Genomic DNA, 17,245 nt, shown 5'->3' on the forward strand with positions numbered 1-17,245 from the left:
CACCGCGCCGCCTGGCTCGCTGGGCTCTCCTTTGTCCTTGTGGAAATAGCTCCATCGTCAGCTGGCCGACATCGAGTCGGCCGTCGGCATGCGCTCGGCCTGCATCTACGGCGGCTCCTCGTACGAGGCGCAGGCTCGCCAGATCCAGAGCGGAGTCGATATCCTGGTGGCCACCCCCGGGCGCCTGATCGATCTGATCAACAACCGCCACTGCGACCTCTCCGAGGTGAGTGTCGTGGCCCTGGATGAGGCCGACGAGATGATGTCCCCCTCCTTTTCGGATGACATCCAGTTCATGCTTTCCCAGGCCCAGCGCGATCGCCAGATGCTCCTGTTCAGTGCGACCATGCCGCCGTCGGTGTCGTGCGTGTGGCATTCCTTTTGGTGGACCGCCCTTCCGGACCTCGCCTCGTTGGTTCTCATACTAATTACCTTCCCCCCCCCCCCTCCCTCCCCCTTGCTCTCCTCCTCAGCTCCCTGGTCAACCGCTGCATGTCGCCCAACTACCACACCATCGACACTGCCTCGACGGCTGTCCCCTCGAAGGTGCGCAGGCATGGGCACTCTGCGCCCCTCTCCCGCTGCCTCCGCCGCCCCTCCTGCCCGAGGCAGCTGGGGCCAGGACATTGAGACTGACATACTTCCCCCCCCCCTCCCCCCTCCCCCCTCCCAGATCGCCCACTTCACCTTCCCCATTCGTGGTCACGCCAGCCGGTCGCTGACCGCTTCGCTGCTGGTTTCCTCCCTGCGCCCCCGCCGTACCATCGTCTTCAGCAACAAGAAGACCGACGTGCGTCTTTCGGCCTCCCGCCCGGCTCCTCCGCCACTCAATCCCCAGCACTGACACCTGTCTCCTCCTCGCCCGCGCCGGCCCTCACAGTGCACTGAGATTGCCGAGCGCATGCAGTCGACCGGCATCGCCGCGGCGCCGGTCCACTCGGACCTGAGCCAGAGCGTGCGCACCGACCTGATGAACCGCTTCCGCAAGGGCACCCTCAAGGTCCTGGTTGCCACCGATGTGGCGGCTCGCGGCATCGACATCCCCGAGTGCGACCTGGTCATCCACACCGAGCCGCCCACCAGCCTGGAGAGCTATGTCCACCGGTCTGGGCGCACTGGCCGCGCCGGGCGCACCGGTGTCGTGGCCATGTTCGACGATGGCCAGTCGAACCAGCTCCTGCGTGACATTTCCAACCGGGCCGAGCTGTCCTTCGTCGACGCGCCGACCGAGAATGACTTCGCCCTTTACTCGGTCAGCGATGCCATCGACCGCATTCTGGAGGTGGACGACGCCATCGCCGCGCACTACCTGCCCTCGGTGGACCTGCTCATCTCGCGCCATGGCGATGCCCGCTCTGTCCTGGCCAAGGCGGTGGCCTGCAATGCCGAGGGCTCCCGCAAGATGATTCAGGACATGTACCGCGAGCCGGTCCGGCATCAGTTCAGCCGCGGTGGCGACCGCGACCGCGGCTTTGGCGGCCGTGGCGACCGTGACCGTGGCGGCCGTGGCGACCGCGGCTTCGGTGGTGACCGCGACCGCGGCTTTGGCGGCCGTGGCGACCGTGATCGCGGCGGCCGTGGCGACCGCGATCGCGGCGGCCGTGGCTTCGGTGGTCGTGGCAGTGGCTATGGCAATGATTTCGGCTACTAGAGTGCTCCTCCGCCCTCCCGTTCCCCCCCCCCCCCCCCCCCCCCCCCCCCCCCGCCTCTTTCTTCCCCGATACCAGCGGCAGTGATGTTGCCCTTCTTTCCTCGCGCACTGCTCAATCCCCCAAGCCTCCCCCCTTGTTGATAGACATCCATCCTTCTTTTGCACGCCGGCTGCTCTTTTTTGTTGGCCATGTTCATGTCCATGCCACGCGTGGGGGAGGGGGCGCCACATTTTTGGTGCCTCCGGCATTAAGAGTCTTCCAAAAAGAGGGCGCCTGCCTGCGCGGCCAGCGCGCGAAAGGCCGAATAGGATACCCGCCCGGAGGCCGTGGAGCCCGGCGGGCGAGCGTCAATACGGGCGCCATTCCGAATCATGGCCAGCACATCGGCACGGCGGAGTGGGACATCCGGCAGACCCAGCAGCCGGAACATCCTCATCGAATTGTAGATCGTCCTCACGGTCAGCCTGCTGGAGCATGGGGGGACCGGGGCGAGGGGGGCTGGCCAGCCCGCTGCCTGGGCAAACAGGGCCGCCCGAGCGGGGGCTTTAGGCTGCCCCGACCGAACGATAATGTCAAACAGCCGGATGGCCAGCAGCTCGCGATTGATGGCCGCCTGCGAAGGGAGGGGGGGGGCGGGGAGCCGAGCGTGTCAGGCGCGCGCATGAGTGCCAAGGGGCCCGCGACAGGGAGGACAGACGGACATACCTGGATAAGATGCAGGAGCTCGAGCAAGCCCGACAGAGGGAGATACCCCCCAGCCCCGGGCAGTGGTGGGGGGCCGCTGCGCAGGTAGTCGGCCACGACATCGGCGGTCGCCTGGCGAATGGCCCGGTCAAACTGACATCGAGCACCTCCTCGATGGACCGGGCACCGGAGGACCCCAGCTGGCAGGGCTGGGGCCCGGTCATTTGCCACATTCAGCCCAACAAGACTCAGCAGGGTGGGCAAATGGCGAAGATGCACACGCAAGTCCGCCATCCGAGCCGGGTGCTCAGGCGAGAGGTGGTACATGGATGCTTGACGCAGGGAGGCCTCCAGCGCGCCGGCCGTGGGACCTGGATCCTCGGCGAAGAGGAGGGCGGCCGAGCGGGCCCGTGCCATGCACATGGTGAAGCTGCTTCCGGAGCGCGGCGGGGATGGCATTGCTTCCGGGTAGGGCGTCGTGCCGGATGCCAGGGAAGCGAGGGAGGCTCAAACGGAGGAGAGGCCAGGCGATGGCGGGGGAGGGGAGAGCGGGGGGGGGAACAGGGGAGGAGGGAGTGGTGTAGATCGCAGCCAGGAGCTGCGGGGGAGGGGGGGGGGCAGATTGCACGGTCCTTTTACGGTCGCCGCGGTGTGGAGATCTGCGCGTGGCACCACCGCCATCAGTTGGCAGCTCGGCCCGATCGGCGCGCCGGGGTTCTTGGCCGGCCGTGTTTCTAGATGGGGGCAGGGGCCCGGGCGACAGTCCCCCCCTCTCCACCGCGGTCCTGTTCAGCTGCTTTCCCTTGCTGGCCTCCGCTCCCCCCGCCCCCCCCCCCCCCCCCCCCCCCCCCCCCCCCCCCCCCCCCCCCCCCCCCCCCCCCCCTCCTCCCCCCTCGCATTCGCCTCCTCGCACATAGGCCCTGATCCTGCGTCCCCTGCAAGCATGGGCTTCCTCGGGCCGAACCTCACGGCCACCGTGCTCGGGTCCTTCCTGTCCATAAAGCTCCTGGCCACCTTTGATGCCGCGCACCGGCTGCTCTCCGGGTACGCTGGGCGTGTGGTCCTGGCTCTCGATCGGCGGGCCTGCGTGTGGACATTTCCCGGCCCACTCACACGCCCCTCCCCCCTTGCCACGGCCATCAACTGACTCGTGCCCTTGCCTAGCATCCAATATTACCAGCTCCCCGATGAGAGCCAGCTTCGTGATGTCTTCCAGAAGGCTGCGCCCGTTGGAAAGGAGTATGTTCCCGGCTTTTCCCCCCGGTGTCGCCCTCTCTCTCCTTCTCTCTCTCCTTCTCTCTCTCCTTCTCTCTCACACACACATACACCGCTCTGGCCCCCTCTCCCACCCTGATCTACGTCTCAGTGGCTCGCTGGCGCATGACACCTTTGTCATCCCGATTGCCGAGCTGGCAGATCTGAAGCTCGAGCAGCAGGAGGTAGTGTTTGTGCCCTCCTCCCGCCCTTCCTCCTGCCCCTTTTGCCCGCCTTCTTGCACCCTCGAAGGCGTCCCCCTCCTTTCCCGCCGGGTGATCTGACAGTCCGTCCCGGTTGGCAGATTCGGCCCCCAGCCATCGGCCAAAATGGCATCCTCACCTTGCGGCCGACTTACGACGTGTATTCGTCGGTTTTGTCGGCTGGCGTGGCCGCCCTCCTGTCGCTCGGCACGGCGGAGCTCCTGTCGCGCGCTCTTCCCCGGTTTGCCCTCACCTCCGGATACTTTCCCTGGGCCCTGGCTCTGGCGGTCATGTCGTTTGTCTACATCCTGTGCGTGCGCGCGCGCGCACTCGGACTCTCTTCCTCATCCTTCTTGCAAATGCGATTTTCTCATGCCGCCTCCTTCCCCCTCTCTCCCCCTCTCTTCCCCTCTCCCTCCCTCTCTCCATGCAGCGCTTCAACCGCGCGCGCCAGTGTCAAGCACGGGGTGCGCAACTTCGCCCTGCAGCGCTCCGTACGGGTGACGGTCTTCGCCCTGGTGGCGGCCCTGCTGCTTCTCTGGGCGGCGGATCCCGAGTCGTCTGGCCTTCCCGGCCCGCTGGTGTCGATCGATCTCCGGGGCCAGGTATTTGACAGCATGCAAACCATGTGCCATGCATTCATGACCAGTGTCAACCAGGATCCCCTATCCAGGTGCGTAACCCTTGCCGGGTTTGCCCCCCCCCCCCAGCAAGCAAGCAAGCAAGCAAGCAAGCAAGCAAGCATACATGGGGCCGCATGGTCTGGACCCTGCTAACCCGGCTGCCCGTATCTCTGCCTCCTAGCTGCCGCATGTCATTCAGCAACCTCCAGCTGAGCGTGGCTCTCCTGCTGGGCTTCTCCACCGGAGTCATGGCACACGCCGCCCGGCGCCGGGCGCGCGCCATTTACCATCTGCTTTTCCTGCTGCCGGGCACCGGTCGCGGCGCTCGGCTACTGGCCATTCTTCCCCTGGCATTGAGTGCCCTCTTTTGCCTCTCCCTGACGCCGGTTCTCCCCCTGGTCCCGGGCCAGCAGAGCGCCTTGGCTGGGCTCGCGGCTGTCGCGCACATGCTGGCCCTGCGCCCGGTGCTGGCGGCCTACCTGGCGGCGGTGCCCTTCCGTTTGCGGCGCTTGGCCGCTCCTGGCGCCTCGTCCACGCGTCTGACCCTCGGTCTGGCCGAGCTCCAGAGCCACGTCGTGCCAACCCTGTTGCAGCTGTGCGTTGTGGCCACCGAATTGCTGAGTGTCCCGTTGCTGATGGCCCTGGCCGGCAGTGTGGCATGGAGTCTGCAGGATGTCACGGCCAGTCTCTCGCCCGGGCTCCGGGCCATTGGCACCCTGGCGAAGTTGACCCTCTGGTGGCTGCATGCGGCGACCGTCGGCTTGACCCTGGTCGGCCTGGCCCGGGCACACTATGACGCCCTCATGCCAGGCGGCGTGGTGAGTGATGTGTGAGTGTGAGAAGGCCGACAACCGCCAACAATGGAGCTGCCTTTGTTCTCTCCCTCCATTTTTTTCCCCTTCCCTTCGCCATCCGGATGGCAGGGGCGGGAGGGGGGCAGGAGGGGGGAAGGATTCTATGGTGTATTGATGTGCATGTGCGTGGGTGTCAGGATGTCGGCGGTGGGCTGCCGACAGCGAGCAAGAGCAAGCCACAGGGAACCCGGGCGGGCGCGAGGCAGGACAGCGCCAGGCAGCCCCCTTACGAAAAGACTTGGCTGTAAACCCGGTGACAGAGGTCCGCCACAGAGGGGAAGTCCTCCCGCAGCAGGACGGCCACCGAGGTGTTCGGCAGAGCCGGGCTGTATGTGGCCAGCTGCCGGGAGAGCAGAGGCCCGAAAGTGTGGGCAGTGGCCGGGGCCGCGCCAAGGATGAGGATTGGCAGGAGGTGTGCCGCCAGGTAGACATCTGCCGGGCCGAGTCTGCGGTGGCGAAAGGGTGTCAGCTTGGGAGGGAGGAGGGAGGGGGGGGAGGGGAGGTAGAAAGGAGAAGGACAAGCGGATTAGGCGTACTGCTCGCCAGCCAGGAAGCTACACCCTGGGATGCCGGCGTCGGCATCCCCCCGGAGGAGGGTCTCCAACTGGCGCAGAGCCGAGCAGAAGCGCTCCTGGGAGAACTGGGAGATGTTGAAACTGAGTCAGGACAGGCTGGCCGGGGGGGGGGGGGGCACAAAGGGAGGGCAGACGCATGTCGGCGCACGGTGTTCTGGCGCAAGGCAGACTCGTGTCTGAAGCTGTGTTCGAGGCGCTGCGAGGCGATGTATCGAGCCAACATGGTGCGCCCATTGCCGAAGGGTCGGCCACGCTGCATGGTCCAAAACCGCAGGAAGAGCTGGGCATTCGGCTGATCGTAGTACAGGTGGAACAGCTGCGGGAGGGGGGGGGGAGGGGGGGTCGGTCAATATGGCGAGCGGCGGGGGAATAGGGCCGACAGGAGCCCCAAGGAAGAGGGGGCGAAGCGGGACACAGCGGGACACAGCGACGCACCACAAACGGCCGAATCAGCTGGTGGATGAGAACCAGCAGCGCGTCGACCGCCGGATCGCCCGAAAAGAGGGGCCCCGGGACATCGGCGGGCGTGGCCTCGGCTGGGGGCTGGTACAGCCCAGGAACCGAGGTCGGCTGGGCGGCGGAAGCACGACCAAAGAAGGCACGAATGCTGTCCAGCGAGAGGCCGGCCCGGGCCCGGGCCAGCGCCTCGACCAGTGACTGGCGCACGGCCTCGCGCGACGGGGCCGCAGCCCATATCCGCCGGGGGAGGTCCGGGGCGATGGTCGCCGACGAGGCAAGCAGCTCGGCCAGACCGCCCGGGCGCGGGGGCGCCCCGGCGGCGGTGCTGCCAGCCGGCGGCGGGGGAGCCGCCAACGGGGCCGCCACAGGCGGCGGGGACGCCTGGAGAAGCAGCTGCCCGGCCGGGGCCGGGCCAGACGGAAGTGCGCTATAGTCCAGACGTTGGAGGAAGTGCAGCAGGCGCATCCGGTCCACCAGGGCCGTTTGCACATCGGCCGCCAGGACCTTGGGCTCATCATCCCCCTGGGTGGGAGCCGAGCGCGACACCGAAAAGAAGGGCAAGCCATCGAGCGAGGGCGCCCCCTCGGGGGCCACCCGGTCGCTGACCATGAACCGGAAGTTGGCGCTGGAGGGCGAGGCCCCCGGCGTGTCGCTCGGCACCCGGATGCGCGCCAAACGCAGGGCCATCAGCGCGAAGAGGCTGTCCACGTGGAAGGAAGGCAGGCGGTACTGCTGGAGCCAGGCCCGATCGGCGGCCTGGGCATCGGGGCCGCTGGCGTGCGAGGGGGTCACCGCCGGCAGGAGAACCGCCAGGGCCGGCCGGCGCACCGGGGACCACGGGTGAGCCAGCAGGGCACTGGCCCGGGCCGTCAGCGAGCGCAGCCATACCCACCCCGGCAGGCGCCGGAGGACGTATGCCTGCCATTCGGCCAGGGCCGCATCCAGGTGCGGGGACTCCGGCGTCACCGGCGCCGTGTGGCTTCGGCGCCGGCGAATGTCCTTCGGCTCCAATTCGAAGGGCGGATGCACGAAAAGCAGGAACTGGTCATTCTGCTGCAGGGTCGCCTCGGAGGTGCGACTCCACGGGAGGTCCGGCCCCGGGGCGCCGGCAAGGCGCGTCAAGTGCCCGTCCAGGAAGGAGGACTCGTCCATCTCTCGGGCAGGATCGATGCGCGACCAGGAGAGGAGGGCGATAGGCGGAGGGGGGGGGGGGCGGGAGCAAGGGGGAAGGAGAGGCAGGAAGGGGGGAGGGAGGAGGGGCGGCGGAGGGGGGCATGCAGGGCCGCGGCGGCGAGGCAGTCACACCAACCGGGCTCTTCTCTCGAGCCCAAGGCCTGCCCTCCTACCGGGCCGCGAGACGCACGTTTTCCCTCGGCATTCTGCCGGAGGGCCCTAGTCGCGTCGGTTGGCTGAATGGGGCGTGCCCGTGGCAGAGGCGGCGCCGGTGATGTGGCGGTGCCGGCGACTAAACTCCGGCGGGGCCCGAGGCCAGGCCCATCCGCCTGGAGATGGGCCGGGAGATCCCCCGGCAGGCCGGAGGCCAGGAGCAGGAACACATATGGCGGCAGCCAACGAACATGGAACTGATCGCGTGACGTGCGCGGTCAGGCGCCGCTTTTAGGTGGTGCCGGCCGGCCTCCGAGCCCTCCGCCTGCTCCCCGACCGCCGGAGATGTGGGCGTTGGCTGGCCGCCCGGCCCTCCCCCCCCCCCGGCCCCGCAGCCAGGGCGCCTCCCAAAAAGAAAAACACCCACAACCCCACAAAAACCAAGAAAAAAGAAAAAGGACAGGAAAAAACACCCCCCCCGCAAAAGAACAAAACACAGGGCACCCCCCCCCCCCCAACCCCACCCACACACCCCAAAAACACCAGAACACCCCCCAACACCCCCACCAAAACAAACCCACACACACCACCACCCCCCCCCCACTCCGCCCGTCCCTCTCCCTTTCTCCTTTTCTCGGCCCTCGCTCGCGCCTGGCTCCGGTCCTCTTGCGTCCTCTGAAATCGTCACCCCCTATCCCCACCTCTCTCCCTAACACTTGCCACCTTGCTTTTCCCCGCCCTCAGACCCCCCTCCGTGCGAACCCCGTGTCTTCCAACCACAAGTGCCACACGCACCTTGTCCGCTTCGAGTCTTGCACTCGCGCCGTACGCATCTCCCCCTGCTTTTGCCACCTGTTTTTTCCTCTCTCCTCCTCCTCCTGTCTCTCTGTTCTCCTCCCCTCACCTTTGCCGCCATTTCCCGATACTCGCCCCCCTGCTTGCACTTCCTGCCACCAGCTCCCCGAGGAGTCCTTCAAGTGCCAGCCGCAGTTCGAGAACTACATGGAGTGCCTCAACAACACCAAGGCCGTACGTGTGCCACCATCTCTCCTGCCCCTCCTTCCCTCGCCATCTGTCCACCTTTCACTCACAAGACTCCCCTCCCCCCCCCCCCACACACACACAGAACGAGTACAAGAAGCTCGTCGCCGATCGCATGCGCTACATGGAGTCGAAGGGCATCCCCATCCCCCCCTACTCCCCGGCCGCCGGCGCCCCCAAGGCCGAGTAAGGTCCCGCTCCCTCTGTCCCTCTCTTCGTATGCGCCTTGCGCGCCCTGTTTTCACATATATATATACACACACACATCATACACGAGCATGCTGAGATACCCCGTCCGCACCTATCCTTGCCTGCTGCCCACACACACACACACACACACCTATGCCGGCTGTATCCGTTTGTATGTGTGTTTGCATTTGACTCGCTGTTGCGTGCGGGCGCGGGCGCCCTCCCTCTCCGGGCCTGTCGCCCCCTCCCCCCCCCCCCCCTTCGCCGCTGCTCCCACCGGAATACACCCCGGCTTGCTGATGCTCTGGCACCCGGCAGGAGAGACGAGGGGGCGGCCACGCCCGGCGCGCGAGGGCCATCAGGCTGGCAGCGATCGGCACCTGCCACCGGCTCTCTGCCGCGCCCATCCTGACGAGGGGGGGGGGGGGGGGAGAGAGAGAGAACATTCAGACGGGCGAAGGGCCAACTCTCTCCCGCGTCAAAGAGCACGCTCAGCCGCCGTCCGTCCTGCCGCCTGCACCGCGCCCGGCCCGGTGCAACTCCCCGTCCCCCTGCCCGGCCTGTGTGTGTGTGTGTGTGCGCGCGCGCACAGCGCCATCGGGGGAAAAAAATGCCGCCACCTCAACAGACAAAAACACCCCGGCGAGATGGTGGGCAACTGCAAAAGGCTCACTTCTGCAAATACAGCATGCCGACATTGTAGCATAGGCTGCTACGGGCGCTTTGGAATGGCATTCGTGAGCATTCATAACGCGCCCCAGCACGGGGTTCCGACGATCATGCCGTCTGCTCTATTAGAACCATGTCCAAGCATTGGGAGTCGGTGAAGGTGGACGCCGGGCCGCGAGCTCGTTGTTCGGCCTCTCTCTCCCTGGCTCCCGCCCCTCGCGGGCACACTTGCGTCCCCCCGCCGGGCGCCGGCCCGGGCACATGCGCGCTTTGGCGCGCAGGGAAGAGCATGGGTGCCGGAGCGGGCGGAGAGAAAGGATGCACCGATGGCGGGGGCGGCGCGGGGCGGGGGCGCACACGGTGCCCAAGGACCAACCGCCAAGGTGGCCGGGCGGAGCAGTCGGCAGATCGTGGGCACGCACACACACACACACAGACACGCGTGTCTGTGTGTGCGTGTGCCCCAGAAACCATGGGGCGACCTGCCGAGAGGTCCCGGGCGGCTCTGGCGCCCAGCCCATATGCACACGGCCGCCCCTGTGGTCTTCCTCCGCCCCCCCCCCCGCGCGCCCGCTCGCCCGACAAACCGCAAGCCACGCGCCTAGATTGTCGCTGGGCTGCCTGTGGACCTTGCGCCCCGAACGGCATCCCTCCACCTGGGCCGGGGTCGCGTCAGTCGAGGCGACCCCCGCCTCCCCCCTCCCTCTCCACCTGACAAGAAACGCGCTGCTGGTTCGGCAAACGAGCATCCCTGCTCGGACACCGGTCCGCCATGACCGAGGAAACCAAGCCATCACGCCGTGCGGTGTATCGTAGCCGCGACCTGGCGCCAGGTGTTCATCGCACCGAAAAGAGTCCCCCGCCCTCGCGCGGCAGGGCCTCCTGCATGTTTGCCAAAACAATGCACCCGTCCCCCTCCCCCTTGCCATATCACCCCTTCCCCCCCTGCTCCCCTTTTCCCTTCGTCTCCCCGGGCGGACGCTGCATCCCTTCGCCACTGGCCCCTGCTCTCCCCCCCTCCCTCCCCCCCCTGGCCTACCTTTCCTGTGCACGCCTTTGTGTGAGCATCCAATCACTGTCGCTCCGCCGCTCCTCGACCAGCATCCCACCCTCCTCTCCCTTCACAGCACCCCCTGCTGTTCCCCCGGGATCCGGGCCCTGTACGCGATCCAGCGCATCCCACACACCGACACCGACACCGACACCCACACAGACACAGATACTTGCTGTGTAGATGCACGCCCTTTCTAACCAGAGGCTCCTTCTGACCCTTTTCCTCTTTTCCATGCCCCCCCCCCCCCTCCCCCGTCCCTCCTACCCGCACGGCTCAGGACACCGGCCGCCGAGTGCGGCCATCTCCGCTTGCTGCTCCTCGCCCTCCGGGTATTTACTTGCACCCGCCCCTCCCTGCTTGCGCCCCCTCGGCAACCCCTTGCGCATCCCATTGTAGCCCGCCGGCGACATGGCGCTCTCACTGCGGTTCGTGCGCCTCCAGCGGGCACACGGGCGCCTGGGGCCATCCTTCGGCCCCGGAGGGGTTACCCCGGCCAGTGTGACCACCGCCGCCGGTGTCACCGCCTCTGCCGCCGCCGCCGCCGCCGGCAGCCACCGGCCCTACTCCTCGGCTTCGGACCGGAATCCATCCTCCGGCGCTCGGGTCTCGCCCTGGGTGGCCGGCGGTAAGCCCGGGCCGAAGCAATTCCCCTCGCGTTTCCCCAATGCCGGGCCTCCCCCGGCGGAGGGTGCGGCTGGTCGACCCATGCGGTCCTTTTCCTCGCCGCAGGGCTCCCCCCCGGAACCGCCGATGGCCGACACCTCCGGGCACAGACGCCCTCCTTGGCACTCGTCCCCCCCAAGACGGTCGAGGCCGCCAAAGCGGTCGTCCTCCCAGCCACCGATTCCGGAGAACTTCCGTCCAATCATCACTTTCACAAATCCCTCGCGCCCCGGGGACCAGGTCCTCCCCGGGCCGTCTTTCACTCGGCCGCTCGACGAAACCACCCAATACCGGAGCCGCGACAGTCCGATTGGCCTGCAGTATGACCCTCCGCGCTACCGATACACGATCCCGCCCGCCCCCCGATCTGGCTCCCCCTCGGGGCCAATGACCCTGAGCGAGGTCCCACCCGAAGCCCGGCGTGCCGTGCACCAGGCCATGGACGACATGAAGGCCTACCAGCAGGCCACCAGTCCGCACCACCGGGTTTTGAATTATTTGGAGGACACCCATCCGATGCTCATCAATGGCCAGAGTATCTACCGTGATGCGCACCTCCCGCAGGCCTTTCGCCAGGCGGCCCTGCGAGCTGTGCCCAATCGCGCCAACCCGACGGCGCCCCTGGCCTTGGAGAACCTCACCCCGGCTCCGCTGCTGCCAAATGACATCGTCATCCCGCCGGAAGGGAGCCATATCAAGTATCTTCACCGTGGCCAGGCGGCCGCGGCGTCGGTGGCCCGGCTGCGCTTCTCCAACCGCCTTGCCCATGGCTTGGGGTCGGATTTGCGGACGGCCTTCTTCGGGGCATCTCAGCCCGCGGCGACCGGGCATGCCGCCGGCACCCGGGGGGCCGCCCGGGCGGGCCCCTCCCCCACTGCCCTGGCCAACAATGCCCCCCCTGCTGCCAGGGTGAGCGCGCCTCCGCACCTGCCGCCGGCCCGGAAGGCCCGCTTGCGTGATCTTCCCCACACCCGGCGCGCGGCTCGGCCGCTGGCCCCCTTCATCCTGAGTCCGGCCTCCTGGGTCCGGCACTTGGACCGTGTGAGCAACCTGACACCGGCCGGTAGGGCGCAATTGTTGCCGCCGCCCTCGATGCCCCTTCCGACGCCGCTGGCCCCGGGGCCGGCCACACACGGCGGCCAACGCCTGCCCCCGTTGACGCCCTTCGCCGATACGGCCACCACGCTGGCTGGCTTGCCCTTGCGACAGCGCTTGCGCGCGGCCACCTGGTCCGCCGTGGCCGCCACCACGGTGGCCCTGGTGTCGCCCTTCTCCCTGCCGCTGACCACGATGGCGGCAACGGCGGCGGCTCTGCTCTCGTCGACCGCCTCGCTGGCTCGCATGCATGATCCCCTGGTGCCCTCCCCGGCAAGCGGCTTCGGGCGTGACACGTCCCATGTCACGCTCAACAGCATCTGGCCGGCTCCGATGGCCGCCGGGGTGGGGGGGGGGGATCCCTCCCTCGCGAATGTCCGCGGCATTGCCCCTGCCCAGGCCGCGTCCAGTGTCCCGGGCCGGCCCGGGCGCCGAGTCACCATGCAGGAAACCGACAAGCCGACCATGCGCTCGGACTTGCCCGCCCATGCGACCGCCCTGCTGGAATTGCTGGCTCCCTTCAATCGCCTGGTCCAATCGCCGGTCAGCGGGATCCGGAGCTCGGCCCGCTTTGACCGGTCCACCGGCCAGGCGTTGGTCTACCTGCCGCATGATCGCCACTTCGACTCGCTCCTGTCGCATGTCCCGGCCCCCTGGGAGTCGCGTCTGTCGCACAATGGTGCCTTGGTCACCCTGTCTGACACGCCGGGCCCAACGCAGGAGGCGGAATTGCTGCCGACCACGAGCGAACTGCCCCTCTTCAGCCGGGTGTCCCTTCCCTCGCGACTGTCGATGTCGGTCTCCTCATCGACTTTGTCCGCTGCATCTGGTGCGCTGGGGCTTGTCCGGGCCTTCGTTGGCGCCGCATCCTGTTGCCGGAGGCAGCCGTCTTTTTTCCCCCTCCCGATGCATCCATGTGCCTGTGCTGACTTTGTGTGTGTGTGTGTGTGTGTGTGTCTGCGTGTGTGCCCCTTTCCTGCCCCCTTTTCAGCCCTGGCCGCCATGGTTCGCCGGCTGGACCAGTCCCACTCGCTGGAGGAAATCAGCCTCTCGGCGAGCTCCCTTGGTACGGCGTGGAGCATGTGAATCTGCTGTTCTCTCTCTCTCTCTCCTCCCCCTGCCGGGAGAAGGAGGAGCCTGCCGCCCCTGGTCCCTGTCCCGGCCCCCTTCTAACACACACGCCGTTTGCCCTTCGACCCATGCGCGTACGCGCATCCACACGGCCACACGCGCACCATAGGCTGTCTTGAGGACTCGGAGGATGTCCTGGTGACGGCTCTCCTCCGGCACCGCATGTCAATGAAATCCCTCTCCCTGCAGGGTGCGCCCCACGACCACATTAGCACCGATATGCAGCCACTTGGCAAAAAAAAAAAATTGCGCAGCCCAGCATCTGACACGCGTCCTACCCTGCTCTACTCGAGCAGATATTTCCCTTTCGCCGGAGGGATGCCGGCGGCTGCTTACCGTGGGCCAGCTTTTGTCCCTCCGCCTGTCCGGGAAGTCCTTCGAATCCTTCAGCTTCCCGGAGAATGATCGCCTGAGGCTGGACCAGCTGTCCCTTTCCGGTGCGTGCCCGGCCGGCCAGCAGCCGTGCATCGCTCATGTGCTGCCACACCATTGCGCCGCTCGGCCAGGCCGACTGACTTTTCCCCGGCCCTGGATTTGCCCCAACATGCTCAGCCTCGTCTGCGTCGCCGGAATTGGTCACGCGAAACCTGGACGCCCTGCCAGCCTCGATCAGTCGCCTCTCCTCTCTCTGTCTTGAAGGTGTGTTCGGCGGGGGTCTCGCCAGGAAAAAAATGTGTCACCTCCTTCCTTTTGTTGCTCTCCCCGGGCGGCATGTTTCTCGGCGCACCTTGACTTACACGCGGGCTGGCCCCTCCCCCACAGACCTGGACCTTACTCAGGCACGTCTGAGCATGCTCTTCTACGATTTGAAGCATGCCAACCTTCGGTCGCTGTCCATCAAGAGTGCGTTCTCCTGGGTGATGCTCCCGTCCGCCGGCTGGCCCGCTCGCTGGCCCGCTTGCTCCCATCGTTCCTTCCCCCTCACCTTTCGGCGCCCGCCTCTTGCGCGCACATATGCACCCAAAGACTGCTTCCTCGACAAGTCGGCAGTCAAGTCCCTGGCCAGTGGACTGTCGAGTGGCCGGGTCCCGGTGTCGATCTCCATCTCCTGCCCCACGTCGACGATATCCTCGCTGGATATGGCTCGCATTCTTCTGGCCCGGGTGCCTGCCATTCACAGCTGCTCCATCCTGTGTGCGTGGGCTGCTCTTGCGATGCTCTTTCCTGCCCCCATCTTTCTCTCGCTCGCTCCCCCCCCCCCCCTCGTTCTACATCCATGTTGTCGCTTACGCTCATGCTTTGCCCCCCCCCATCCTCCCCTCAGCCCACTCCTTGGGGGACATTCCCCACAACCAGGGGGACCTGAACGAAATTCTCACCATGCCCAGCAGCCTGGCCTTCCTGTCACTGAACTCGCCACACAGTGCGTCCGCAGGGTCTTCCTTTACTTGATTGGGGATGGGGGCCCTTTGCTTTCAAGCGGGCTCGCTTCCAGTGGAGAGAGAGAGAGAGGGGGGCGGGGGACCTTCATGTCTTCTACTTTCGGCAAAACACCCTCCCCCACTCACCAAACCCCCCTATTGTGTGTTTCTTCCGCTTGTGCGTGCGCGGCGGCACGCCCCCATAGACACACCCATCTGCTGGGCCCGGGATCAGAACCCCGCGCAGGTGTCCTTCGAGCATATGATCCGCACCTCCGATCGGTGGTTTGATCAGTCGGCTTTGTCCGGCTCGCGAGACTCGCCGCGGTTCCTCTTCGCGCCGGGCCCCATTGGCCGGGCCTTCCACGAGTGTCTCTTCACCGCGATGCGCCCCACCTCGAGCGATCCCTTCGCCATGCGGATGGACTTGGACGCGCAGCTGGCCTCCATTGATCAGGAGCTCGGGGCCAATGATGCCGAGAGCGATGGTACGTGGCTGCCTTCGCCTCCACACCCCCCCCCCCCCAGGGGTCCTTTTGCTCGGGACCTTCCCCCTGACGGGCAGGGCTGCCCTCCTGTCGACCGTCCGCCCTCTGACACATTGCTCTTCCTCCCTCTGCCGCCTAGCCCACGCCCGGCTGCGGGCGGTCCGCCGTGTGATCGAATCTCGCCGGAGCCTCCTCGAGTCGACGATCTATTCGGAGTGGTTCCGCGAGCGGCGCACGGCCACCTCGCTGCTGAGCAGTGTCTATCTGACGCTGGCCTGTCGGCCGTCGGGTCTCCGTGCTCTGACAGCCCAGCAGGTGCTGGCCCTGTTTGGGGACCTGGGCCTGAAGCTGCCAGCCACGCGCCTTCGGCAGATGGCCACCCCGCCCGACAGCGCGGTCTGGTCATCGGTGTCCTCGCGTCGGCTGAGCGCCTTCCCGGAGAATGTGGCCTCCAGTTCGGATCTCTATATCAATGGGGAGCTCTTGGCCAATCTGTCGGTCACCGGGCTGGCTCTTCTGACCGGGCTACCGATCGAGGTGTGCCTCCTGTTTGCCCTGCGCCTGGTGCATGCGGCGGTGTCCGTGCCATCGGACTTGGCCATCCAGCTGTCTGAGCGCCATCCGCACGACCAGAAGCTCGACCAGCAGGCGGCCCTCCTTTCGGCCCTGCTGCCGCCTCACCTGCAGTCCCGGTCGTGGCTGCCAGCAGCCGGGGTGTGTGGCGCCGATGTCAAACGCACCCGGCCCATTCCGCTGATGAACTTGGGTGCCGAGCAACTTAGGGATTGGCTGAGTGGGATTGGCGACCCGGCGGCCGCGGCGGCTCTCTTCCCCTCGAGCACGGCGATGGATGAGCAGGAGGAGGACCGCCAGGCGGATGTTAGCCCGCTGCCGGCCCTGCGCCTGCTGGCCTACCAGTCGCTGCACTTTGACCGGCAGCATGTCGAGGAGCGCGAGCGCCAGGTGGCCCAACTGGGCGCCAGCCTTCGGGCGGCCTTCCCCGGGCAGGCGCGGTATACCCGCCTGCAGGTGGCGTCCACCATTTTGGAGGACAACCCCACGTCCGGGTCCCAGGAGCAGCACGTTGCGGAGGGCGATCGGTCGAAATTGGCCCTGCTGGCCTCGGTGACCGGGCTGCACCCGGCGACGGATGTTCTGGCCATGGAGGCCCTTTGGCCCGGCCGGACGGCCGGGCATGCACTGTCCTCCACTCAGCCGGAGCTCTTTGATACGGAGCCCCGGGTGGCCGAGGCCATCCGGATGGCTGTCGCGAGCGAGGTTCACCGGGGACAGCTGCCCGACTGGGTGGCCGGGTTCCCGATGATGGTCAAGCTTGGCGCCATCATCGATACTTACCGCACTGCGCTGGCTATCCCGCCCTTCCAGTACCTGAATCCCCGCGCACAGTTGGTGCATCGTCTTCCTCCGGACGACAATCCGGAGACCGACGACAACTCCAACGAGCCTGGGCCTGATGCGAGCCCCGCCGAGGCGCCCCCCCTCACCCCTGCCCAGGCAGCCCTGCTGCGCTTCGACCCGGAGGCCACTTCCAGCTCGTACACCTGGCTCGAGGCGTTAACTGAGTAGCCTCCTCCCCTCCTCTCCCCCTCCCCCACCATCCCCTCCGGGACTGCGCCGAAGGGAGGAGAAAGTGAGAGCGAGAGAACACCGCAGCCGATCAGCCGGGTGCCCCCCCACCCACCCCCTGGCCTCCTTGCTGTATTCTGCCGTCCTTTCTCTCTCTCTCCCTCCCTCTCTGTCTTCCACACCCCCGAGCCCCTTTGGGGCCCTTTCTTCGCATCTCCCCGGATCAGTATCCCACTTTGTCCTTGTAGAACCTCCCCTCCCTCTCCCATCACCCTAGAGCCAGTGTATGGTGACACCATGCGCCATAGGGCACGATGTCTCCCCCCCCCCCCCCCCC

The 17,245-nt window shown here is 67.0% G+C and overlaps 6 protein-coding genes across 6 annotated transcripts; 4 read left to right on the forward strand and 2 right to left on the reverse strand.

Annotated features, from left to right (window-relative positions):
- Positions 1–88: 88 nt before the first annotated feature.
- Positions 89–1,651, forward strand: H696_04947 (hypothetical protein; the record flags this gene model as incomplete). The annotated part of the gene is made up of 4 exons (XM_009498813.1): positions 89–363; positions 474–546; positions 674–790; positions 881–1,651. 4 exons carry the CDS (start codon positions 89–91, stop codon positions 1,649–1,651), a joined length of 1,236 nt encoding a protein of 411 aa, XP_009497088.1.
- A 156-nt stretch (positions 1,652–1,807) lies between these two features.
- Positions 1,808–2,919, reverse strand: H696_04948 (hypothetical protein). The gene is made up of 2 exons (XM_009498814.1): positions 2,358–2,919; positions 1,808–2,265 (listed from the first exon to the last, which is right to left on the reverse strand). Exons 1-2 carry the CDS (start codon positions 2,793–2,795, stop codon positions 1,900–1,902), a joined length of 804 nt encoding a protein of 267 aa, XP_009497089.1. The 5' UTR covers positions 2,796–2,919; the 3' UTR covers positions 1,808–1,899.
- Positions 2,920–3,279: 360 nt separating this feature from the next.
- H696_04949 (hypothetical protein) lies at positions 3,280–5,249 on the forward strand (the record flags this gene model as incomplete). Its single annotated transcript, XM_009498815.1, has 6 exons — positions 3,280–3,380; positions 3,501–3,575; positions 3,703–3,778; positions 3,895–4,103; positions 4,227–4,466; positions 4,598–5,249. The coding sequence occupies 6 exons, from the start codon at positions 3,280–3,282 to the stop codon at positions 5,247–5,249; spliced, it is 1,353 nt and encodes a 450-aa protein (XP_009497090.1).
- A 247-nt stretch (positions 5,250–5,496) lies between these two features.
- Positions 5,497–7,456, reverse strand: H696_04950 (hypothetical protein; the record flags this gene model as incomplete). Its single annotated transcript, XM_009498816.1, has 4 exons — positions 5,497–5,716; positions 5,807–5,910; positions 5,994–6,161; positions 6,281–7,456. The coding sequence occupies 4 exons, from the start codon at positions 7,454–7,456 to the stop codon at positions 5,497–5,499; spliced, it is 1,668 nt and encodes a 555-aa protein (XP_009497091.1).
- Positions 7,457–7,717: 261 nt separating this feature from the next.
- On the forward strand, positions 7,718–8,861 carry H696_04951 (hypothetical protein; the record flags this gene model as incomplete). Its single annotated transcript, XM_009498817.1, has 4 exons — positions 7,718–7,759; positions 8,375–8,455; positions 8,588–8,659; positions 8,757–8,861. The coding sequence occupies 4 exons, from the start codon at positions 7,718–7,720 to the stop codon at positions 8,859–8,861; spliced, it is 300 nt and encodes a 99-aa protein (XP_009497092.1).
- Positions 8,862–10,301: 1,440 nt separating this feature from the next.
- Positions 10,302–17,015, forward strand: H696_04952 (hypothetical protein; the record flags this gene model as incomplete). Its single annotated transcript, XM_009498818.1, has 14 exons — positions 10,302–10,364; positions 10,657–10,689; positions 10,861–10,875; positions 11,025–11,293; positions 11,387–13,170; positions 13,333–13,407; positions 13,582–13,662; positions 13,769–13,909; positions 14,025–14,111; positions 14,235–14,315; positions 14,439–14,606; positions 14,737–14,835; positions 15,040–15,321; positions 15,461–17,015. The coding sequence occupies 14 exons, from the start codon at positions 10,302–10,304 to the stop codon at positions 16,906–16,908; spliced, it is 4,626 nt and encodes a 1,541-aa protein (XP_009497093.1). The 3' UTR covers positions 16,909–17,015.
- Positions 17,016–17,245: the final 230 nt, after the last annotated feature.

The sequence above is a fragment of the Fonticula alba genome (assembly GCF_000388065.1).
Source record: "Fonticula alba strain ATCC 38817 unplaced genomic scaffold supercont2.8, whole genome shotgun sequence".
NCBI lineage: Eukaryota > Rotosphaerida > Fonticulaceae > Fonticula > Fonticula alba.